The sequence below is a fragment of the Eupeodes corollae genome, chromosome 2 (genome assembly GCF_945859685.1).
Source record: "Eupeodes corollae chromosome 2, idEupCoro1.1, whole genome shotgun sequence".
Classification (NCBI taxonomy): domain Eukaryota; kingdom Metazoa; phylum Arthropoda; class Insecta; order Diptera; family Syrphidae; genus Eupeodes; species Eupeodes corollae.
The window spans coordinates 101,873,406-101,899,545 of NC_079148.1; the positions used below are offsets into that span (position 1 = coordinate 101,873,406).

The 26,140-nt window shown below is 30.4% G+C and overlaps 1 protein-coding gene and 1 non-coding gene across 2 annotated transcripts; one reads left to right on the forward strand and one right to left on the reverse strand.

Moving 5' to 3' along the window:
• Window positions 1-4,892: 4,892 nt before the first annotated feature.
• Window positions 4,893-22,397, reverse strand: LOC129946282 (ninjurin-A-like). Its single transcript, XM_056056417.1, has 4 exons — window positions 22,118-22,397; window positions 5,612-5,675; window positions 5,241-5,548; window positions 4,893-5,171 (listed from the first exon to the last, which is right to left on the reverse strand). Exons 1-4 carry the CDS (start codon window positions 22,187-22,189, stop codon window positions 4,998-5,000), a joined length of 618 nt encoding a protein of 205 aa, XP_055912392.1. The 5' UTR covers window positions 22,190-22,397; the 3' UTR covers window positions 4,893-4,997.
• On the forward strand, window positions 6,124-6,230 carry LOC129948654 (U6 spliceosomal RNA). The gene has a single exon (XR_008781941.1). It is a non-coding gene; the product is annotated as a U6 spliceosomal RNA (small nuclear RNA).
• Window positions 22,398-26,140: the final 3,743 nt, after the last annotated feature.

Below are 26,140 nucleotides of genomic sequence, written 5' to 3' on the forward strand. Positions count from 1 at the left end.
CTATTACACCATTCTGATAGATTTTCAACAATCCGGTCAAATCAATGGAGAAAACTGAAACGTGATTTTTTTCTGAAAGGGCTGAGGATATAAATGTGTCAATGTGTAAGAGAGAGTCTAGGGTGCCACTACCCTTTTTGAAGGCAAGTTGATTTTTATCAATAAGATTGTTTTTTTCTATCCACCTTGATAAGCGCTTTTAAACAATTTTTTCAAGAATTTTTGAAGTGCAGGGAAGGAGAGAGATAGGACGGTATCCTTTTATAGAAGTGTGGTCTTTGTTTGTCTTTGGGATAGGGAGGATAGTAGCCACTTTCCATGTTTGAGGAACAATTCCGCTGTCGAGGATGTTATTATATAAAGATAAGAACCTAGTCTTAAAACAAAACGGGGAGTTTTTGAGCATTGTGTAGGTTATTCTATCAAAACCCGGAGTTTTACCTTTAACTGATCTCAAAACTGATGGGGGATTCAATTAAGTTTGCTGAAGTGATATGTTGTGGATTAAGCAGATTAAAACATGAGTTTTTTCATCAATGTAAGGCTGATTGAAATTAGAATCGTCTTGGAATTTTTCCCAACATTTAGCAAAATAATCATTAATTTCTTTTGAACACGTTAAGTTTTTAGAATCTGTTTTTATAAGTTTTATAGAGTGTGGAATAAAGTTGCCGGTAAGGCATTTAATGTCAGTCCACATTTTTTTGGGGTTTGAATGTTGATTTATTTCACCAGTAAATTTATTGAAAGAGGCTAATTTCTCTATCCGTACCGCTCTTTTGAATTGGGCATTTGCCTAACGATATGAAATTAAATTGGAGTTATTTGGAGATTTTTTAAATGCTTTGAAGGCATCTTGTTTTGTTAGGCGAAGGTTGGCAAGATTTTGATTCCACGAGGGGACTGTTTTATGGTGGGGCTTATGGGTTGTCTGAGTAATAGACATATTTGCTGCAGAACGAATTGCTTTAACGATGTAGGCGGCTTCCTTGTTGATGTTATTGTTAGAGGAAGTTGAAATTTAATTTGAAATTTCAGTTTGGAAAAGATCCCAATTAGCTAGGTCAGTTAAGAATTTGGGCTGAGTTTTTGGTAGATTTAAATTGTTGCCTACAGATATTGAAGTGAGGATAGGAAAATGATTGCAACCAAATAAGTCATCAGAGATTTTATTATTTTGGAAGATAGACGATACATAGGATACCATGGCGTGCGTGATAGTCAGTGCATTGGACTGTCATACCAGATGTCTTGGGTTCAATCACTGTCCGTGCCACCTGAAGGTTTTTTTTAGACTGGGTACTGCCTCTTGAGAAGTATTGACTAGTCCTTCAACAGTAGTTCTTGTCACAAAAATTGCTTTCTCAAATAAGCCGTTCAAATTCGGCATAAAAACTGTAGCTTGTCTACATCCCTGACTTGACTCGCAAAGACGAATGGTTGAGAGTTTTTTGTAGTTCTCTATGGACTGTTGCAAAACCTTAATTTTTTTTAAGAAGATTCAACATTATTTGAAATGAAATACAAATTTGAATGAACTAGAATTTTCCAATAGGGGGTTTCAATTTCATTTTAAATAAAATGCACGACTGGGTCGCATGAACTTCCTAATGTTCCCATAAAGTCTCCTTGGACGTATTCTCTATGTTTTAGTATTTAAAAATTTATTTTTTTAATGCAGTTATTTAGAGCTTATTAATATACGTTTTACATTTTAATTTCGTAAAAACCTGATAAGATATCGAATAAAAAAATTATATTTTTGATCTTCAAAAATTGTGCAGAAATTATTGAATTCGGTTCATTAGTTCTTAAGAAAACTTGAAAACAAAATAATTTAGAAACAAATTTTAAAATCTATCGGAAAATTAGAATTTTCGATTTTTGGACACAAAATTTATATAAGGGCGACAGTTATTTTTGGGCTTTAAAAAAGCCTAATGCGAATCTGCTTAAAACCTTAATTTAATAATTTAAACTCAATCAACCCAATGTATTGGGCTGTAGGGTCGATTACAGACAGACGGAAGATATCTGGAACCCACTTTTTTTTAAATCTTCTACTTTCTTAATGTCATGGTACAAATCTCGAGCTCGAAATATTTTTCGAATGCAATAGTTGCAAACTCTATGTCACAAGTAAAAACAAGTACATTTTAAGAGAAACAGAATCTTAAAAGTCTTAAGACTTAAATCTTTACTCAGGGCTTCGTCTTGATTTCAATGCATCGATAAAGTGTTTATTGTTCCATTTTAAGTTGTTACGTAATATTTACTTGTCACTTAATGAATGCTAATAGTGGGCTCATTCAAAATGAAACCTCTTAATGGAAAGTCTTTAATTTATAACAATGTATATGGATACGGTTTTCTCTAATTGCCGAGCAAATGCGAAAAAAGTCTCGTTGGGTCTACATTCCTAAAAATTTTTAGTTATTGCTTAAAAATATTATATTTCTTACATAAATTTATTATTCTTGAGAATTTTATTTGTGCTAAATTTCTTAAAATAAAGTATATTATTTTTATTCCTAAAAAGTTCATTTATGCAACTTTTATAGATTTTTTTTTTAAACTTTTATTTTTTGTAAAAAAACTGTCAATTAGATTTTTCTCAAAATTTGTCCTAATGTTGAAAAAAATATTTCTTATAAGAAAAAAATTGTAAAACGCTATTATCTCAAAGTTTTCAAAAGATATTTGAGTCGAAAATCATTTTTTACCAACTTTTATTAATTTTTGTTTCGGTTTTTAATTTTTTGTAAAAAAAACTGTCAAATCGATTTTTCTCAAACTTTAACTGAATGTTGAAAACAAGATTTTTTGAAAGATAAAAGTAAATTAAAGCCAATATCTCAAAGTTTTAAAAAGATATTTCAGTCGAAAATCAATTTTTACCAACTTTTGTTAAATTAATTTTAGGTTTTTATTTTTTGTAAAAAAACTGTCAATTCGATTTTTCTCAACAATTTTCAGAATGTTAAAAACAATATTTTTTATAAGGTTAAATAAGTTTGAAGCCTAAATTTCAATTTTTTGAAAAGATATTTGATTCGATATTCAATTTTTACCTACTTTGAGTAGTGTTTTTTTTAGAGTTTTATTTTTTGTAAAACAATTGTCAATTCGATTTTTTTCAAAATTTTATCAAATGTTGAAAACAATATTTCTTATAAGTATAATTTAGTTAGAAGCTTTTATCTCAAATTTTTGAAAAGATATTTGAGTCGAAAATCAATTTTTACCAACTTTTGTTAGTTTTGTTTTAGGTTTTTAATTTTTTTTACAAAAACTGTCAATTCGACTTTTCTTAAAATTTTACTGAATGTTAAAAACAATATTTATTGAAAGATAAAAGTAAATTAAAGCCAATATCTCAGAGTTTTGAAAAGATATTTCAGTCGAAAATCAATTTTTACCAACTTTTATTATTTTTTTTAGCTTTTTATTTTTGGTAAAAAACTGTAAAGTCGATTTTTCTCAAAATTTTATCAGAGGCAAAAACATAATTCTTCGTTGCACAAAATTGTTTTGGAGATGAAATCATATTGTAGTCTTAAAATTTTGGAGGAGACAAATTTTTTTTTTCAGTTTTTTTGATCTATAAAAAAAACCGTTAAATGGATTTTTTTCAAAAAAATAAACTTTTTTGATATCACGTTACAGTTTATTATATAAAATTTAATTCAAGTCATTAGCGTTTTTGGTTCGTAAGATATTTAGGGTTAACCAAAATGTTCACCTTTTTTTCAAACTGATATGGTAAAATAACAACCCACGCAATTTTCTTGAGTGCCCTTCAGAATCTTTCTGCCTTATTATCTGTATAACAAAATTTATTTGAAATCGATATCTCTTCTGGTTCTTGAGCTATGGACGACGAAAAAAACGTCGCGAACGTACGGACGTACAAACGTACGTAACCACGCACGCACAGACATCTTTCTAAAAATATTTTATTTCGTCTCTAGGGACCTTGAAACGTCGAGAAACGTCAAAATTTTCAATTTGACAATTCGGACCCATTACAATAATGGGCAGATAATAATGAACGACGTCTGACGTTTGCAGAGCACCATACCTTTTGTTTGAAATATTCCATAACAGTTCTCCCATGTTCGACTATATTTGCACAAAAACTTCAAGAATATCTTCTTTATGATCTTAAATCGATTATGAAGCAGATAGACCTAATCCTTCATTTGACCCTAAATGAAAAAGATGTATTGTAATCACCTCTTTGACACATTCAAGAAATTTGTCCTGCAAAATTGCGATTTGTTGTATGTACCATGGACCTCAAACTGACTTGAGTTTTTACATTTACAGAATTTTAAAAGCCATACAACTTAAATTCTAACGCAATGCGTCGTCTTTATTTCAATGCGTCAATAAAGTGTTTATCGCTCCATCTTTAAAAATCACGTAATATTTACTTGTCAAAGATGACAGCTAATAGCGGGCTTATTTAAAATGCTCGAAAATAATATATTTCGTACTAAATTTTTTATTCTTGAGGATTTTGTTTTGTTCAGAATTTTCAAAAAAATGTTTATTATTTTTATTCCTAAAAATTTCTTTTATGCAGTTTTAGATGAGCTTAAAAAAGGTCGAATAAAAAAAGGAAAACAACAGAAATAAAAATGGTATGAATACACCTAAAAGACTAATACCTAACACTTAAAGAAACTTGAAGTTAAGTACTAGATATTGATTTTTAAGCTATTTCTCGCTTGTATAGACATATGTATAGTGAAGTTTGTTAATTATTTTTAACGTAGGAATACATTTCCACACCCTTAAGGTTGTCCTTCAATTTAAGTGCTTTAATAATTTAAGTCAAGTTTAAGTTTGAAAGAAAATAATCATCGCAACAAATATGTATACATTAGTAAGTATATATTTTTAAAGCTTTTATTGGACTAGAAATATAAAAATTGCATTTTGTTTATTTCAAATAATTTTCTTAACACTATTTAACTTCTTAAGAAATTGCATTATTTAGTATTGGGAGCATCTGCCACACCAAATGAAGATATAAAAACATTAACAATTGTGATGATAAATATTCCAATAATTGTCATATTACTAATTCGATTTGCTTTGCATATTTCACGATCATCTTTTACGTTATATTGACTGTTGAGGATCAAACCAACACCAACTGCTACCTACAATAAAAATGAAAGATTAATTTTATAACTTATTTTCAAATGAATTTTCAGTTTTAGGAAACTTACTTGAAGAATTATACTCAAACTGATAAATATCAAGCTTGGATAAAAGAACGGATGTCGGTTGTATGATTCCAAAACATATCTCAATTGATTTGCGTTCGCCGAGAGTAAAGCTAAATCCATCATGCCCTGAGCCAGGGTTTTCTTGTGCTGATATGCATTTAAATCTGGTACTTGAGTTTCAACGCCATCGACCATAATGGTCCTTGGACCATCGGTTTCATCTGATAGTCTGGGTGTTATATGTATTCCACCGTTTTGTGTTGTTGGTTCAGTTTTCACTTCCTCATCGTTATCGTCAATTTCAGAAACTGCAATCCGAACAAATTATTTGGTTTAAGATATTTACAAGTACATATTTTGATATTTTATACCTGCTCTTGTTGTCCTTTTACGTGGGCCAGGAGATTCGGTGGAAGATCGGTCTCTCGATCTTGACTATTTAAATAAAAAAAAAAATATGAAATAAAAAATAAAATCCGACATTAAAAAAAATAAGTGAAGAATGTCAACCAGTGAAGTTACAAAAATTCAAAATTTTTGAAAATTGGATCTAATATCATAAACCAATCGAATTCTTAGAAATTATAAATTTCCAATTGGTCATTTATGTTAAAGAAAAGTTAAAACACTCAAATAAAGTTTGGACATTGAAAAACAATTTGATTGAATTGACCGCGTCGGAAAGATCCGCAGGTTGCGATATACATACATATTTTAAATAATCGTGAACCAATTATTCGCAAGAGATTATCTCGGCCAAAACTTTAATAGTTTAAAGTGCGTCTGAATTATTCGGGTGAAAAAAGTTTGTTTGCATGAATAAATAAATAAATTAGAAAATTAATTAGATAAATTAAAAGAAAGGGAAGTAAAACATATTCATGTTCTTGCTTCGGCAGAACATATACTAAAATTGGAACGATACAGAGAAGATTAGCATGGCCCCTGGGCAAGGATGACACGCAAAATTGTGAAGCGTTCCACATTTTTGCGTTTAGTTTCACTTTTCAGCCAAGTTTTTGACAAAGGAGTTATTCCACAAACATGGAAGACCGCGAGCATTGTTCCCATCCAAAAACCAGGAAAACCAATAAATGAAATAAACAGTTTCCGCTCGATATCTTTATTACCTTGCGTTGGTAAGGTACTAGAAAAAATTGTCTCAAAACGACTTCTATGCTATCTATAAAAGAAAAATCTTACAGATATTTACCAAGTTGCATTTAAGCACGGTCGATCAACAACAGACGCTTTGTTGCATGTCGACGATTTCATAACCTCCGCTCTCTCTACTAAAAATCACATTTCAATACTATCAATTGACTTTGAGAAAGCTTTTGATAGAATTGGAATACTTATTATTATAAAAAAAAACTTATAGATTGGCAAATCGGTCCAAAAATATTAAAGTACATAACTGTTTTCCTAACAAATAGAAAATTTCGCACTAAAGTAAACAATGTTTATTCATATATAAAAGGCACAGAGAATGGTATCCCACAAGGATCTCTACTCTCTGTCACTATATTCATAATAGCTTTTAACGAACTAAGTGAAATTTTAACAAGATTTAGCAGCCTTCGTCATTCCCTGTATGCCGATGACTTGATTATTATGTCAAAATCAAAAGAAATTTCACATGTAAATAACACGTTTTCAAATGTTCTTTCAGAGGTCTAAGCTTTCTGGATCTTCCATTTCCTTTGATAAAACCAAAATTCTACACATTTGTAAAAAAACAAATTTTCGGAAAACAATACCACTTTCTTTCAATAACACAAATATAAATAATGTTGATTTTCTTAAAATTTAAGGTATAATATTTTATAATAAATTTAGTTTTAAGCTTAAAAAAAGCCTAGTTATCAGATTAAATATAGTAAAATATTTATCTTCAAACAAAAGTTTTTCACATATGAATGCAGTTATCAGAGTCATCAAATCTATTATCTTATCCAAAATCGACTACGGCCTTGTCATCTACGGAAAATGCGCAAACAATACGCTCCAATTAATAAGACCCCAATATCACTCAGCTATCCGATGTTGCCTAAAAGCATTTAGAACTACCCCAGTTAAGAACATGTTAGCAGAAGCTGGCCTCCCTTCAATCGGGGAAAGATTTGACTATTTAACCTCTCTTCTAATCACGAAGCTAATATTCTCACCTAAATCGCCTGTTTCTATTGATGCCAAACGAACTCTATCTCGGAAAAGGATACCAAAAATTCAATGTTCAATATATAATGCAATAAGCATTACTCGATCTTGGGATATCTCACTTGACATTCGAACCCATAAAGCTACAACTTATCCCCCTTGGTTAATTTCAGATTCAACATTTAACACGGAACTGAAAAAGATGCCTAAGAACTCCACAAATAACCAAACATACCAAGCATTGTACAAGGATATAGTAAACAAATATAAAAACGAAAATTGGAACCTTGTACTCACCGAAGGCTCAAAAACCGATGATTTTACTACATTCGCTATAAAAGACGAAAATAAAAATCTCCTCAGTTAAGGATTGTTAACACAATTTTGTTCGGTGTTTTCAGCTAAAGCTCTAGTTGTATTTCAAGCTACAAAAATAAATCTTTTTAAACAAACTATAATCTGCACTGACAGTTTATCTACAATTTACGCCATCAAAAACGTAAACAACAAAACCCCAATCATAGATTATATCCGAGATTACTTGATAAAAAATTCCACTAAACTGAAAATTATGTGGATACCTGGTAACGTAGGAATTAATGGTAACGAGGCAGCCGATTTGGCTGCTAAAGCGGCAAGCAAAGAACCACTAATTTCATTTTATCTCCACAACAACAAAGATTTAAAAGCTTTAATTCATAAAAACTGGCACAAAAAAAAATTGACGTCTGGAAGGATTACGTTCATTACTACTCCAGAATAAACCCACTTTCTAAACAGATGCTCTATCCGGCAAACTGCCGTAAAGTTATGATGAAATCATTTCTCCGTCTCCGCATGGGTCATACAAATCTCACGCACAGTCATCTTTTCACTTGATCTTTACCGCCACCTTGCCATCTCTGTGATACACATTCCATCCTTACATTCGATAATCTATTGTTATGCCAGAAGTTAAACCAGAAATCAAATGCTCTTAAAAACTGTTCATTTGTCGATTTGATAAAAAATCCAACCGAAATTAATATAAAAACTGTTTTTAAAATACTAAAATTATTAAAAATTGAACATCTAATTTAAGTTATTCATTTATTATCCAAATTATTATGGTTAATTATTCACTAAATAATTTTATCATTAGTTTATTATTATTTGCAAATTATAACACCATGTACCTTTGTATTTGTATATATTATATTTTTTGTACTCTTAAGATTTGTATGTATCTAGCTGACAGTCCCTGGTAGCTAGACCTTATACAAAAATTATTGTCATTTGTAATTTATTTACTTGATAATAATGTAATAAATAAATAAATAAATAAATAAAAACATATCCATATAAATTAACAGAAAAAGAAATATAATAAAAAGTAAATACCTACTAAAAATTTATTCATCAAAGTTTCTTTAACAATAATTATTATCAATACAATTAAAGTCAATTGTGAAAAGCAAGTCTTTAACTTTTTGAAGAAAAGAGTTTAAATTTGGAGTAGTTGTTATAGATGTTGGGAAGTAATTAAATGACTTGGGTGCTGCGACAGTATAAAAGTTAGAGAAATGAGTTTTATGAGCAGTGGGTATACATAAAAGATGCATATTATTTATGCGTAGATTATATAACTGCGAGTTGTTGGAATGCTAGAAGCATTCGGAATAACAAATTAGAATATTTTGCTTTCTTAAGCAAACATAATATTGATGTTAGTTTAATAAGTAAGTAAGTAAGTAAGTAACAAATTCATTTATTTTTATTCTTATATATACAGATTTACAAGTTAATGAATTGATAAGCTATGGCTTAGCCGTCAGCCTGGTTAGCAAATTTTATAAATAAATTACATGTTTTGTTAATTCACATTTTTCAATCTTAAATTGGTATAAAAATCAAACATATTCCGTCATTAGTAAGAATCTATACTTAAATATGGCTTTTAAAAAGTTGCTTAAGGTCTTCCAATCACATTCGTTAAAAATTTGGAGTGTTTCTTGCATGGTTAATGTATTTTTACCAAAAAACACTAGCCTCTGTTGGTAAAATATTGGACATACACTTATGAAGTGATAACAATCCTCCTTTGATTTTAAATTGCATAACGTACAAAATTGATTGAAGCTGCCGTTATAGGGTCTAGCATTTAAACTTATAAGTTCACATCTTGCTTTAAAAATTAAAGAAATGTCCTTGTAGCTAAGTCCATCATGGAAGTAGTTTCGTTGGTTTAGGTTGTAGTTGAGCTGAGAGTATAGTACTCTACTATCTGATTTGCGAGCTTTATTAATAAAGGATTCTCGAACTATGTTTTCATTCTTCTGTATAATCCTGTAAAGTTGGTTCTTTAAGTTGTTTAAATTGTTGAGATCTATATACAGTATCTCTCCACAAGTATTACCGATGTCTTGCCATTTTTTCATCCACCAATCTTTATTCCTCAGTTCGTACAAAAGCATTTTTTTCGATAGTCTATTCTCCTGGTATGTTAAAGTTTTAATAATATAATCAGCCTGTGCCTTGAGTGTGCTCGTGAGAAGTTTCGGTATTCCGGTTTCTAAATACATTGCATAAATCGGTGTATTTTGCGGTAAGTTGAAGAGTTTTCTCAAAAAATTCCTTTGAAATTTTTCTATCACTTCGTACTCATCTGCACCCCAGACCTGAGAAGCGTAGCAGAGAGTTGATTTCACAACGGCATCAAATATTTTATATTTGGCTGAAAGGATTATTCTGTCGTTTGAAAATATATGAGTTTAATATATGAGACTTGGTTAGATAAAAATGTTAATATCTCAAATAAAGACTACAAATGTTATTGTGTAGATAGAGAAGAGAGAAGAGGGGGGTGTTGATGTGGTAGTTAAAAAAAAACGATTAAGCATAAAATACTTCCTGTGAATTAAACTAAACTTGTTGAAAATATTGGCATTGAAGTACCATTTGAAAATGGGCGTTCTATACAAATTTTTTCAATTCATTTTCCGGGTGGTTCTACTTCCCCAGAAAAAAGGATTGATTTCCGTAACGATTTACGTAAATTGATTGGATTAAATGATACATACTTTATTGGCGTCGTTTTCAATTGCAAGAACAGAAATTGGGGCATGCATGAGGGGAAATATACTAGCGGATTTAAATTCAAGACACTCATTTAACATTCTGTACCCCCTCAACCTACTTGTATGCCCCAAACAATAGATCTAATCCATCTACTACAGACTTATTCCTAACAAATTCCGACGAACTTTTCAATCAACCTATTGTTGAAAATGATCTTAGTTCAAATCATCTCCCGGTAATAATAAACACAAAGTCAATCCCTGTGGAAAATTGCAATGAATATTTTGACTATTCAAATGCTGATTTGAAATTGAGAAACATTACAGAGAGGAATTCAAATAATACCAGTATCGAAAAAATTGACGGAGCAGTTAGAACGTTTACAGCATCAATTCTTGAGAGTGTTGAAGAAACTGTTCCCAAAAAATCTCAAAGTCGAAACAATAATAATTCATTTCCCTCCTATGTAGTGGAAACAAATTAAGTGAGAAACAAAAAAAGAACCCAATGGATAAGGGACCAGGGACGAATACTTTCTTTCTGAAAGGAATAGAATGAACCTGTCCATCAAAAATTCAATCTTTCTTTTTAGAAATCAGATCTGGAGCCATAAATTACAGGGTTTAGATAAAGGTGGCAAGCCGTTTTGGAATATAATAAAAGTAATTAAAAAGAAAAAAGTTAGTATTCCGTCATTTAAAATAGGGAATTCCATATTAATATATAACGACGAAAAAGCCAACGAATTATCCCGCACATTTTGTGCAAACAGTTTAGTTGCTAGCAACAATGCAACTAATAATGACATGTATTGTTAATCAATCAATGCAATTACTCAACGAAAGTGTCCTTGATGTAACCGAAGATATAGTATCTTCTGATGACGTTGAATTTGTTTTAAAAAGTCTTAAGACCACAAAACTAACAGATTTGACGGAATTAAAAATCCTTTTTTAAAGAATCTTCCAAAAATAGGCATAAGATACCTCAAAAACTTGTTTAACAATTGTTTTACAACAGGTTACTTCCCCACAGAGTGGAAAGCAGCCAAAGTCATTCCTATCCGTAAGCCAGGAAAAAGTTTTAGTGATCCTTCTAGTTACAGACCAATTAGTTTGTTGAGCTCATTAAGCAAATGTTTAGAAAGACTTATAAAATACAAACTCGTTTTACATGTAGATCAATTTGATATCTTGCCACCAGAACAATTTGGCTTTAGAAGGTATCATAGTACAACTAACCAAATTGACAGAACAACAAAGTTTGTTAAAAATAACTTGTCTTCAGGAAAGAGCACAAGAATGGTACTTCTTGATGTGGAAAAAGCGTTTGACACTGTCTGGTATGAGGGCTTGAACAACTGGTGCACTGAAGAAAACAATATCACTACAGATGTACCCAAGGGTCAGTTCTAGGCCCAATTTTATATAACATATATACTTACGATTTCCCTAAACTTCAAAATTGTGAAACTGCAATATTTGCTGATGACACTTGCGTTTATTCATCAGATTCAACTGGTTTTTGCATTGAAACCAACTTTCAATCTGCTCTGAATACTATTCAGATTTATTAAAATATTTCAAAAATAAAAATAAATGCATCAAAGATACAGGATCTTTTTTTTACGAAAAAAAGGAAACCTTGTTTACTGCCATAAAATAGCCTTCAATTGAACGGAGAGCAAATTGAGTGGAAATCAAGTGCTAAGTATCTTGGGGTACACCTGGATAAAACATTGACGTTTAACTTGCATATTCAGCAAACATTAAATAAGCTAAATATTGTGATAAAAACACTTTATCCTTTTATAAATCGGAAGTCTAAAATGAGTGGAGAAAACAAACTAATGATATTTAAGTCTATTTTCCAAAGTATAATTTTCTATGGTTCCCCTGTCTGGGGAAAATGTGCTATAACTCATATACAAAAATTACAAATAATGCAAAATAAAATTTTAAAAATTATGCTTAATCTGCCCTGGTACTTTTCTACAGAAGAGCTTCATAGAATAGCAAATATTGATAAGGTTCCTGTAAGAATTTCGAAGTTACAAGACCGTTATATTTTATCGTGTAATTGTTCGGATAAGAATTTAATCTCAAACTTAGCTGCTTAAGGTGTTAGTAAATTTTTGTTTTCTCTTGATTTATTTAGTGATAAATGAATGTTACATTTATGGAATTAATTATTATTTATTTATATACTGATTTTGTTTTCTCTATTTGTTTCTTGTTATTTATTTATTTGTTTAGGTAATTTATTTAATGGTTTTTAATTTATTAAAATATTTATTTAATAATCTTGTTCATTATTTATTAAAATTGTTCATTCATGTTTAATTATTTGTTATTTATTTATTTATTTATTTTTATTTATTTATTAATTTAGTACTTATTGTCCATTTTTTCATTATTTCATTTATTTATTTTCTCGTTTGTATTTAATTATTTGTTATTCACTTGTTGATTTGTTTATTTATTTATTATTTATTATTTATTATTTATTTATTTATTTATTTATTCTTTAGTTAATTATTAATTTATTTATTTTTATTTATTAATATACTTTTTTCTGTGATACATAAATGTTCTGCTCCCCACTTCTCTCTTCCTATGAAATAATTCTAATATCTAATGAAGGTTTTTTTAGTAACTTTTCCTTCAAAATGTAATAAATCTTTTTTTTTATAATAAGCGAACACTCAAGGGGATATATTATCCTTATTATGTAGACACAGTGTGAGCACTAGGAAAGGGAGAGAGGGGTTGAAAGGAGATGTCGGTGCACATTGGTTTTGAATTCCTGAATATTGCAATAGCTGGGAAAGACAGAGTGTGGCAAGGCATTCCACATTCGCATAGTACGGCTAAAGAACGAATCTCTGTACTTGACAGTACGACCGAAGATGGGATCGAGGGTATATTGATGAGCATTCCTAGAAGCGCGAGTATTACGGTTGAACTGTTTAAGGGGAGGAATGCAGCTGGCTATTTCTCTAGACGGTAAAAAAGCGTGAGACAAGAAACATTTCGACGATGTTCAAGTGACGTAAATGATCTTATGATGGTAATATCACCAATCAATCTAAATGCTCTACGTTCAATACTATCCAAGAGGCTTAAGCAAGTTGCAGGAGCACCAGCCCAGATATAAGTCTTGTAAATAACAGCCAGATCGAGATGTTCAGTTTCCTCGATGCAAGTGCCATTTATGGATAATGGAGGTGGGGGTATATTTCGCTTTAACGATACAAGACAGCATTGCGTTTTCGAAGCATTAAATTCCACGCTGTTTCTTATTCCCCATTGTACAATGCTGTTTAGGTCAGAATTTAATGAGCTTATCATATTTTGTCGTTGCAGTTCCACATCCGAAGAGGAGGGGTGTGAATCTGAAAACGAATATGAAAAGCTAAGAGTACTATCGTCAGCGAAACAATGTATTGGATTAGATGTTGCAGACAGGAGATCATTAATAAATATGAGAAAGAGTGTTGGAGATAGAACAGAGCCCTGGGGCACACCAGCATTTATTTTGTGGTTTTCAGACTTGAATCCATCCAATACAACTTGTATTGAACGATTCGAAAGGTAATTACTAATCCAATGAAGGAGGGATTCATGCAAACCGAAAGCACGCATTTTCGATAAGAGAGCCTGATGACAAACCCTATCAAATGCTTTTGAAATATCTAGTGCAATAATCTTACTTTCTCCAAAACTATGTAAAGATTTGTTCCACTGTTCGGTGAGATGAACCAGGACCTATTGCTACGAAAGCCATACTGTCGGTCATTAAGAAGCTTCCGTTCTTCAAGATATTTCTTGAGCTGATAATTAATCAGCGTTTCCATGACCTTGGAAAGAAGGGACGTAAGGGACAATAGCGGGGATACCATCAGGACCAGCAGATTTGTGTATGTTAAGATCTTTTAGGACTCTCACTACAATACGAGTGCGAAAAAAGATTTGCCCCATAGAATGATTAACTCGCTCAAGTACAGGCGGAGTCATAACACTCACTGGCAGCGTTGAATTGGCGGCGAACTGCCTAGCAAAGAGATTTGCTTTCTCTAAAGAGCTAACAAATGGAGTGTCATTCACAACGAGCGTAGGAACCGAGGAAGAGGAAGAATTCCTCATATTTTTTACAAATGACCAAAAATTTGTACTGCCTTTGGGACATTGCAGTATTTTTTGCCGTAATTTTTGGTCATGTAAAAATTTGGTCCGTCGAATATGGGCGTTGCAGGCCTTCATGGCTTGCTTGAACTTATTCGGTTTTACTCAGTAGGATTGGCTTTAAAACAACGGAAACTTACCTTTTTAACCCTAATAACCTCTTTACAGCTCGCATCAAACCATGCGTTTTCCTTAGGTCCGATGCTTTTAACCCTATTCGGGATAAAAGTTCTCATGGAAGACAACACAAAAAGATTCATGTTAAAATTACTTTGATTTATATAGAATTGACATTCAACAATGTTAAAATGAAATGTTCAATACAGAAATTCCATTTTAAAATTCTTTATTGTTAAAATAAAAGCTTTTGATCTTAAAAACATCTTGAATAAGTAAGTGAAAGCTATTTGAAAAAAAAATAAAAATAAAAATTTTAATTAGATTGGGCCGTGTTGAAGAGATCGAAACGCTTACACAAAATCATATAGGTTGTTGAAATTGAATTCTTTTCAGGATTAAAGAAGAATTAATTTGTACTGTATTCCCCACATACCCTTTTATTTAATTTAGGAATGACAAAAACTATTCCGTTACAAAGAATGTATTGTAATAACGCAATCACACGAATTCAATTTTGTTTCAAAATTTAATCATATTGAAATAAGATTCTGTCGTGTTAGAACAAATCGAAGCTCCATGAAATTAAATTGATAGTTCTTATTTTAATATGAGATCTTGTTGAAATAATATTATTATGTATTGAATTCTACAAAATTAATATGAAGTGCCGTTATTTTTCCGAACTAGGTAACTGGAAAACATTTAGACAAAGTCTATCAGTTCATTTATATTATAGTCGCGTCTCGTGTCCGAAGGATTTTATGAAGTGAAAAGTTTCTTAGTGAAAAGTGAGTTTAAATAAGTTCAAAAGAAAACGAATATTCTTCTGTTCATTCACAGCAGGTCGAAGTAGATGAAACAATAAATTTTGTAAAGAACAGTGAAGTCAATATAAAAATAATAAGCCTACCAATTATTCAAGAAAACAAAATAAACAAAAAGATAAGTTGGACGATTTATTGAACAAATTTAATTTGACTTGTAGAAAGAATATATTCAAGAAGCTATTCCATTGAATGATCTCCGCTCGGGTTTCCAAGAAACATTATTCAGTTGAAGAAAGAGTGAGGTATTTGTTCATGTACGTATTTATTTTTATATTTAATTGTTTTCCTGTCTACTTATGACACAGTTCGAAATTGATGATGATACCCTTTCGTTTTTTGGTTGGGAAACCAGACCAGTTTTGCGACAACATCAACTATTACATGTGTTTGGGCAAGTCGGAACTTAAACCTATCTAAGGTAGACGAAAAATAATATTTTTAATAATTGAATAATGTTTAAATTTTGTTTTTAGAAGTTAAAACTATTTTTTTTAGTTTTAGACTTTAGAAACCAACGGCCATTGAAGTGACTCGTTTCTAGCTAGTTTCATCAATATAATTTTGGGTGACATTTATTACAAAAGCAGCTGGATTTTCCAACAAAATTAGAAGACATACTGAAGCAATTCCCTTATGAAATAAAAGTAGGCATATTTTGTCGAAACTTTTCGATAAATAACTGTATTTTAGATTTTAATTTGCAGGAATCATTACTTGTGGTAACCCTGGGGGTAAGCTTTGGGACGAATACGTTAATCAAAGAGCAAGGCGTTTACGGTTTGAAAGGAAAATAAATGAATCTTTACAATTGGATGTGAAGGATAAAGGCATCGAACATTTACATTACAACTGGCACTAAAATAATCTGCAACTTACTTCGATTTTGACGAATTGACACTATTCTAATCAAAAGGTTCCCAAGCTAGTAAGTTTACACTTTTTTTTTAATTTAGACTGAACCAGAGGAGAATTTTCATAAAATCTTTGCTATTTCTTTTTTTAATGTAATACAAATCTTTTGTTTGCGAATATAAAAAAAGCTGTTTTTAACTACATATAGCCAACGAATTGTGTAAACTTTATAAGATATATTGTTTTGCTTAAGTTTGTATAAAATTTATTTCTTGCGTTATGAATTTGAGCTTCAACATTTTGATAAACGTTGATCAATCATTTTTTTTTTAAGAACTCTAAGAGTTCACAAGCCTCATTTAAGTTTTGTTTTAGGAATTATGGGTAAATATTAGAGGTCTGCAAAAAATAAAGATTTGAAATTACTGTTTAACATTAATATACATAAACTAATACAAAAAAAAAATAATAAAATATATAATTAAACTAACATATTTGTTTGTATTTTTATTTATACCTGTTTGTCATTTTGACAATTTAACAATATCTTGCAATACACGTTGAATCATGATGCAATGAATTAACATGATAATAATAATTGATTTAAAAGGAATAATCACGTTGTTTTACCATGGAGATCGATTTATTTCAATATGATTTATCGTTTTGTTTCAATAGGTGGATCAAAACGATTCAAAAGGAAAAGTCATGTTGTTTTAACACGTGAACAAATTTATTTTAACAGGATTAGTAAAATTGATTTAACATGATGATCAAAACGATTCAAAAGGAATGTTCGAATCAATTTAAAAGGAAAACTAAATTGTTTTAACAAGGTCTTCCAAGTTGATTCAACATGACCATAAAGATGATTCAAAATGAATTATAAAGTTATTTCAACATGAGATCAATATCAATTTAACTTTAATTCACATTAAATTCATTTAATTTTTTTTACGAAAATAACATATTAAATCAACATGAAACATCTATGAAGCAAAATCATTGGTAAAAAATGTTGAATCATGTTTATTTTTTTTGAATTTACATTGGTTTTTTTCTGTGTGTAATTAGATATTTTTGACCAATCAACAAGGGTCTTAAAGTACTAGCATATGAACCACCCCAGCTAGATAAACCATATTGTATTTTAGAGTGTGAAAGTCCCTAATAAATTTAAGTTAAAACTCTTTTTGAGCAGAACGATTTTAACTGATACATTTCTTGTAATGAGCATCAAATAATTTTTATATTTAAAATATTATCTTTCCAGTTAAGATTAAAATCAATTGTAACTCCTAGATATTTAAAACTGTACACTGAATCAATTTTAAAACAAGAACCGGAACAAGAACCAGCTACTTGAAAATTAGGTCCGTTAAGAACAAGGGGCTAGTGGCTTACAATATCATAATGTAAGCCATGTAATGTAATGTTTTAAGGAATGGAGGGGTCCTACAGTTTAAAACCGAATTCAAAAAGCTGATTTGAGATAACAATTTTCATGAAAAGGATTACTCTTGGAGGATTCCTTAATTCCTCGCAATGATCAGTACCTGTGAAAAAACTTTAGATGACACAGGCAGGCATTAAAACCAAGACTATTAGAGGGACAGTCCTATGCACTAACCATCACGTCAAGGGTACTGCAGGTTTGTCCATAGCATGACACAAAAAGTCAAATCGCATATGATCTTGGTGGCCAATTGACATCACAAAAACGTGAAATTATTTGAATTTTATATATTTGTATATATTATATATATTTGTAGCCAAATTTTGTGTTTACATTTTTCATACAACACGAAGGGATACAATACCCAGTTCAAAACAGCTTTTACAAAAGAAATATAATTTATGTAGGTACATAATATTATACATATCAGTCTTTATTACGAATAAATAAACAGTATTATTATTAATAGAATAATAAATAAATAAATTAATAAATAAGTAGATAAAAAATGTATGAATAAATACAAAATTAAATAAATAAATAAATAAAAAATAAATAAATAATTAAATGAATAAATGAATAAATAAATAAATAAATAAATAAATGAATAAATAAATAGATAAATAAAAAATAAAAATATTAAATAGATCAGCATTAAATAAACAGATACAAAAAAGTTAATAAATATATAAACATATAATAATATTTGAAGAAAAAAAACTGTGAAATGAATAATTTAATAGATAAATAAGTTACATACAAAATAACGTTGATATATAAAAGAGATATGGAAAAATAAATAAATAGATAAATAATAAATAATTGTATAATAATTAATAACAATAAATTAAATTAAATAAATTTGCCTATAATAAACATTTTATCAAAAATAACGTTTTATAACAAAGTTTAAGAAGCTAGATTTGAGATAAGGGAATTGTCGGAAGATAAACAAGAATTTATATATTTTTCACTTAATTTAGAAATTCTCATGGAGACCATTTCTATGTTGGCTAAGGCGTGCAATTCGATTGTTGAAAAGCACCATGGAACATTTAGCATCATTTTCAGGAGTTTGTTCTGACAAATTTGAAGTCTTCGTATGTGTGCAAAAAGGCACAATTTCCCCAAGCAGGTGATCCATAGAACATAATCGCTTGAAAAATTGCTTTGTAGATCAGTAGTTTGTTTTCACTACTCAACTTTGATTTTCTTTTTATAAATGGGTACAGTATTTTGATTGTTAGGTTAATTTTTTTAATAACTTCTTGTATGTGTATACTAAACGTTAATCTCTTATCCAAATGAACCCCTAAATATTTAGCGCTTGACTTCCAATCTGTTTCATAACCGTTAAGAATAAGATTGTTACTTGGTAATAAACAGGGTTTTCTTTTTCGAGAGAAAAAGACCGCCTGAGTCTTAGCATCATTTATCTTTATTTTCCAGTCACTAAAGTAATCTTGTATTATAAACAGTGCAGATTGCAAGTTAGTTTCAATAGTGGAACCAATTGAATCTGAAGAATAAATACATGTGTCGTCAGCAAAGATGGCTGTTTCACAATTTTGAAGTCTTGGAAAGTCAGACGTAAACACGTTGTAGAGAATCGGACCAAGTACAGATCCTGTGGGGACCCTGGCGACACAAATAAAGCTTTGGGAAAGACAATTGTTAACGGACACAATACACTTTCTTGAAAAACAAAAAAGATTTTAAAATTTTAATAAGGTACATAGGAAAATTGAAAATTAATAGCTTATGTAATAGTCCGTCATGCCAAACGGAATTAAAAGCTTTTTCAACGTCCAGTAACACCAAACCCGTACTTTTTCCTACATTAAAGTTACTTTTAATGTGTTTTGTGATGCGATGAACCTGTTGTACAGTACTGTGAAATGCACGGAATCCAAATTGCTCTAAAGGCAAAACATTATTTGAATTAATGTGTTCAATAAGCTTCTTTTTAATGATTTTTTCAAAACATTTACCAAGAGAACTCAGAAAACTAATCGGTCTGTAGTTAAGAGACAAGTTTGCTATCTTACCAGGTTTTAAAATTGGAATAACCTTTGCTATTTTCCATTCATTTGGAAAATATCCCAATTTAAGGCATGAATTAAAAAGTTTTTGTACAAATTTAACTCCTAGCTTTGGAATATTTTTCAAATACAAATGTTTTATTTTGTCAAATCCAACTGACTTTCTAGTTTTCAAAGAATTAAGAACATCTTTGGTGTCTTCAATAGTGATGAAGTAATTTTCACCATCATTCGTATCACAGTTAATTATTCTTATTGATTGAGAAACAACAGATTCAATGGTATCATTTGTAACGGCATTGCTAGCTAACAATTGTGCATCATAAACGGTCGTTGCTAATACATCTGCTTTTTCAGATCCCGACATCATTAAACTACTTCCTACCTTTAAGACAGGAATATAATAGGAGTTTCGTTTTTTTATAACTTTAACTATATTCCAGAATGGTTTGCTTGCTTTATCCAACCCTAGCAGCTTCTGATTCCAAGCTCTATTTCTGAAAACTGCTATACCTTCTTTTATAATAGAGTTAAGAATATTCATTTCAGTGAAATAGAAGCTATTTCTAGTTCTTTTCCTCTTGCTCGGTATCGGTTTCGCACCTTAATCAATTCGACCAAATTTGGTGGAAGGACATTTGTGCTTTTAATTTTCATTGGTTTTTTAGGTATAGCCTGATCAACACTTTCCATTATTGCAGATGTAAAGGAAGCAATGGTTTGATCAATTTTAAATTGATCTATGTGTGAAATTATCTGCGAGATTTCTCATTTTGTTTAAATTCTCTTTTATAAATACAACATTTAGCATTTTTAAAATCGAAAACTTCATTTCGTTGACTAAGAGGGAATATAAAAGTGTGAAATTATACGACCAGGTTGGACCTGTTGGGTTTAGTTGGAACCACATTACATCGTTCAAGTCATGATCTACCCTAACCAATGATGCATAGACCTTTTTTGAAATCAGAAACACTTCATTCGCTTTAAAATTTAACCAAATATTTGTGTAATCGGTAACTACCACTTCTGTAAAAATTTTGTATTAAATTTTAAGGCGTTGTTTGATTTTTAATTATAATCTTCAAATGACAGCTGAGTTTAGCAGATGGCAAATAAATGCTATACCAGCTTGATATGACAAAATAAATGACCTTGTTAAGTACTATCTATACATAACAGGTTTGGATTAGAACAAAAACCATAAATAAAAGCTTACATCTAGTTCGAACCTCATTTAATCGACCAAGGGCTAAAATGTTGACCACCTTTTTAAAACGAGTTTTAAGTGTGTCAAATTTGATGTCAACAGCCACTTAAACTTAACCTAGGTTATACACCTTCGTAGTATACCTTCATATTTTTCCCGTTAAGGAATAATGATACAAAAATTAATCAAATTGAATTTGCATTGTAATGATAGCTGAATCTGAACTTGCATATTCACTTCTTATTTATGTGTAGGTTTGTACTGAATAACAAAACAAAAGTATTCTGAAAATTCTTCAAAAAATTCTCAGAAATCAAAATTTTCTTGTAAACAAAAATCAAATCAAAACAGAAAACGTTCAAACCAGTTCCAAGAACTTTATTTTAATTTAAAATTCATAGAAAATGTTTAATAAAAATATAAGAAATTATACGAAATAATCGGCCAATAATTGATTATTCATGATTTTGGTTTGGTTTATCTCACAGTTCATTGATGTTAAGACTTATGATGTCGTCGTATCTGGTCAATTTCATTGAACAACAACAACTCACTGATGATAACTTGAATTTGTATCAACATTTCTTTTTTCTCGAAAGATAACTAGGGTTGCCAAGGAAGTCTTGAAGAATGAGTTAAAATGTGACAATCCTGTCCCATAAAAAAAATAGTTGATTTGTTTGACCTTTTTGTTTGAGCACCAAGGAAATTTGTTTCTATGTTTCTAATTACTTTTAATGTTTAAAACCTATATTCAATCAATTAAAAAAGAAAATGTTTAACACAAAATTTATTGGAAAATATATCCAAAAAGAGCTTTTCACTTTTTTTCTTCAAAATTTATTTTGGATGAGATGTTTTGTCAAATTGGCAACCCCACAAGATAAGTATCTGTGAGATTTTTCGACATCTTGTTCTCAAGAAATCATAAATAAGAAAAAGAAAAGTATTTCAGCATCAATTACTCACTCGATTTCTTTGTATTTCTATAAAATTGTTATCATTATCCATCTGTACCGCAATATGCTCTTGGTTACTCATTGTGGATATATGTATGGGCGTTATCACTTCTTTGTGTTTTTTATGTCCGAAAAACCGCGGACTTTTGAATAATTTTGTTTATATTAATTTCTTTATTTTTATAATAGAAGTTGTTTTGTTTTCTTTTTTAATTAAATCACTATACTCGTTTGGTCTATTCGTTGCGATGTCCGTTCGCTTTGCCGGTAAAATCAGAACTAAATTTAAAAGTTGGATCGTTTTGATGATTTCTCTGCACGAGCATACAATTTTCAATTTCATTTCATTTTGGTGAATATAGGGACAGATGGGATGAGGGCTATGGCGATATGGTGAGTATCGCCGATTATTATCTTCTATTATTTTTTTTTTATTTTTTTATAACAAAGTATCTATCTTTAACGTCAACTTCGCGCTTCGATGATCAACCGTTAAATTTTCTTTAAATTTACATTACATTACTATACTTTTTGTTTTGCTTCAAAATTCGTTTGTTGATATTCATTTATTTTTGAATGCGAACTTTGTTATTAATTATAGGAAATCCCCTGAGATGAATATTCATTAGATTATAGAAGATCAGTTCACTTTCAGTATTTATGTATTTTATTTATCATGTTTTGCCTGTGAACTGGTATTTCTGGTGTGCTTATTTCTATCAAAAATGCATCCTTTTAATTAAATCATTTTAAGTGACTTAACGACCTAACAATACCAATCATCTACTGAGGATTATTTTTCTGCAAAACATGGAGGAAAATCCACTAAGTTGCTTTACAATAAAAACAACAGTCAAAACAATAGATTCAGATTCCTTGATGATAGTCACTTGTAATGTTAAACAACAGAACAGATTTTTGACTGTCAATTTTTAAATGAACAAATAGACCAGCGGCGAAAAGGTCAAACTGCGAACCGCGGAACCACGAAAGGTCAAACTTAGCCATACTAACGATTCAATTTAATATCATATGCATGTAAGAACATTTAAACAAAATTTTAAAAAAACTTCACTAAACACAAGCAAGTGCATTTGAAACTCCTTCACACAATTTTTAATATGGCAGCTAAGCATGAATTCACAGACATGGCTTTCTTTGTAAGTAAAATTGTTTCTGTGGTCAAATCGGTTGTCAGTCTTATTGTGAGATCTAATTACGGAGTTTTCGTTCGATATCGAGTGTTTTATAATTGTTTGTGTTTAAAAACGTTTCGTACCAATAATATGGATCCTCAAAAGCGGAAAGTGAAAATAGGAAGTTTCTGACCGAGTGTACTGAGCAAGCAATATAGTTTTTCTGTGCCTAATAAGTCTCAAGCGATTTCAATATTCCTGATATGTAATAAAACTATTGTTATTGTTAAAAGTGCCAGTTTAAAGCGACATCACGAAAAAATTCATCAGCATTTCCGCAAAAAAAAACAAAATTGAGAATGTGAAACGGCGTTTTCTAATTTAAACGGTGAATTCGGAATTAAACGTCGTATTCTGAGTCATGTTATTGAACGTTTCTGGATGATTAAAGAGCGAGTAATCTACTTCTTGGAAAACTTGGATACGACGGAAGCAAGGAAGCACTTGGAGTTCATAACAAAAGAAAGCAATGTGCTAGTTTTGGCTTTTCTTAAAGATATACTGAAATATTCAAATGAGCTTAACATCCAGTTACAGCTTTTCGTCGTAAGCTGGATGTTTTCGAAAAAGATATTGCTAAAAAAGAATTTATTCATTTCCCAACAATTCTGGAATTAAAAAAGAAGAACTCTGAAGAAGAAGTCATTGCAGTGTTTTCAAACTTTCTATCCGCTCTTAAAAGCGAATTTGCTGTAAGACTCCAAGATTTTGCAGATATTGGGAAGCTATCTCAATTCCTTAAGTTGCCTTATGTAGTCACTGCAGTAGCATTTTTTGAAGAGCAATTATCGTTCGAGATTATCAGACGCCTACCACTCTTCCAATTTGATGATCCTTGCGTAAGCAAAACTATAAAAAACTGACTCAAGGACATCGATATAATTTTTCTCTTTGATTTCATTAATATTACAGTAACTCAAATGAAGCAAAATAAAAACTACAAAACTTTTTTATTTTTTTTCTGTACCTCGATTGAAATGTTTTCAACCGTATCTGGACCCCACTTAAAACGGCGCAGGTTCAAAAGTCCAGAGGCCAAAAGTCCAGAAGAAACTCTTGTGGACTAATGACCCCTTGATTATGAATTTTTGACTCACTTAGGTGAGACAAAAGTCCATAATGTACAACCTTGAAATTTGATTATGTTTTTGTTGTTTTGTTTGATTTTAACTGTTAACATAAAAAATGCAATACGCAAGAGTTAGTTTTAGAGGCGGAGATTATATCGGTAAACTATAGAGTAAAATTAAGAAAAGCACTTTTTGTGCTCCGTTAAGATTTTGAAGAATTGATTCACATCGATCATTACAAGTGCTGTGTACAGTTGAATAAGACCTCATTAGAAAAGTGGAAAGTAAAAGTTATTGTTAAAACATGGAAAACACGTGCATAAAGTTTAAATTTATCATTGGTTTAAGAAAGAACAGTTCGGTCATATATTTAGAAAACGAAAAACAATTATATACGAAAAAATATTCATATAAAAACATTGACAGATATATTTGCTACATAAGATCCTGCAAAGCAGGCTTAACATTTGACCGGGTGTTTAATAAAATTGTTAATGTTTCCAACCCTCATCCGGATCAATATAATATGTACCAGAAAATGGAGTTAATAAACAGTATGAAAAAAGATTGCTTGGATATCAGCCTTAAGGGGGTATTCTGGTCTAGAAATTTAAAAAAATCGATTTTTTTTTCTTTTCATATTTTCATAGTTTAACTATTTAAGAACAAGTCTATGAGAGGATTTTCCCAAATTCAAATTATTTTCGGAGAAATAAGTATTTTGCTGAGCAGCCACCCAAATCGGTTGGGCTGCAACTAATAGAACAAAAGACATAATGGAGTACTTTAAACGCGTTTTTCTCAGAACTGTCTTTTTGAATCTGATACCCACTATTTCTCAGGTTCTGCCGAACCGATTTACTTGAAATTTTAAGAGAGTCTTCTTTAGTGACTTGTCTACGTCCGGAACTACGGCCATCCCCAAATTTTAATTTTTACTATTTTTAACAAATCGAAGAATGTTCAAAAAAATGGTAATTTTTTTGTATTTTTCTTTAGACAGCCGCCATTTTGTAAAAAAAAAATGTTTGTAACTTTTCCGTAGTTCCAGACATTGCGACATTATTGTAGATTAATAATCTTTTTTAGTTTTTGATTTCAGATTTCTAGGAGAGTTAAAATCATGGGTATGGTCACGCACCAAATTTTTAAGACGCACCACTCCATCAGCTGATAACTAACGGAATTTTGATTTTTTTTTTACTTTTTTATTTTTTTTTGCATGCTTCTAATGTGAATAAATAATGTACAAAAAAATAGATGCTAAAATTATTGCTTGCTTTTTTCTACAGCACTTCAAAAATTACCTAAAATTCATGTCTCTAGACCAGAATACCCCCTTAAGAGGAAAACAACATCAAAGCAAGTTTTTGACCAGAAAAGAATGAAGACAACGGAATCCACCCATTTAGTCCACTACAAGACCCTTAAAAGGACTCTCAACAGAATAAAAAGTAGTACTCTTCCTCAAACCCCGAAAACCTTTTCGGAAGTTAAAGAAATATTCCTTAAAGAAAATGTCTGTCTTAGATATGGTATGTCACGTTACAACAGTAACAATACTTTCTATAAGGGCACAGTTTTGGAAACAGACTTTTCATATTTAATATTTATGGCAACAGAAATAGTTTGCCAGAATCAGACAGAAAGTATGTCATTGACGGTACATTCGGCGTACTTCCATTAGGCGAGTGGAAGCAATTAATAATTTTGTGTATCGTATCTTCTAAACATGTAAGTATCTACCTAATTCAAAACTTCAATCGC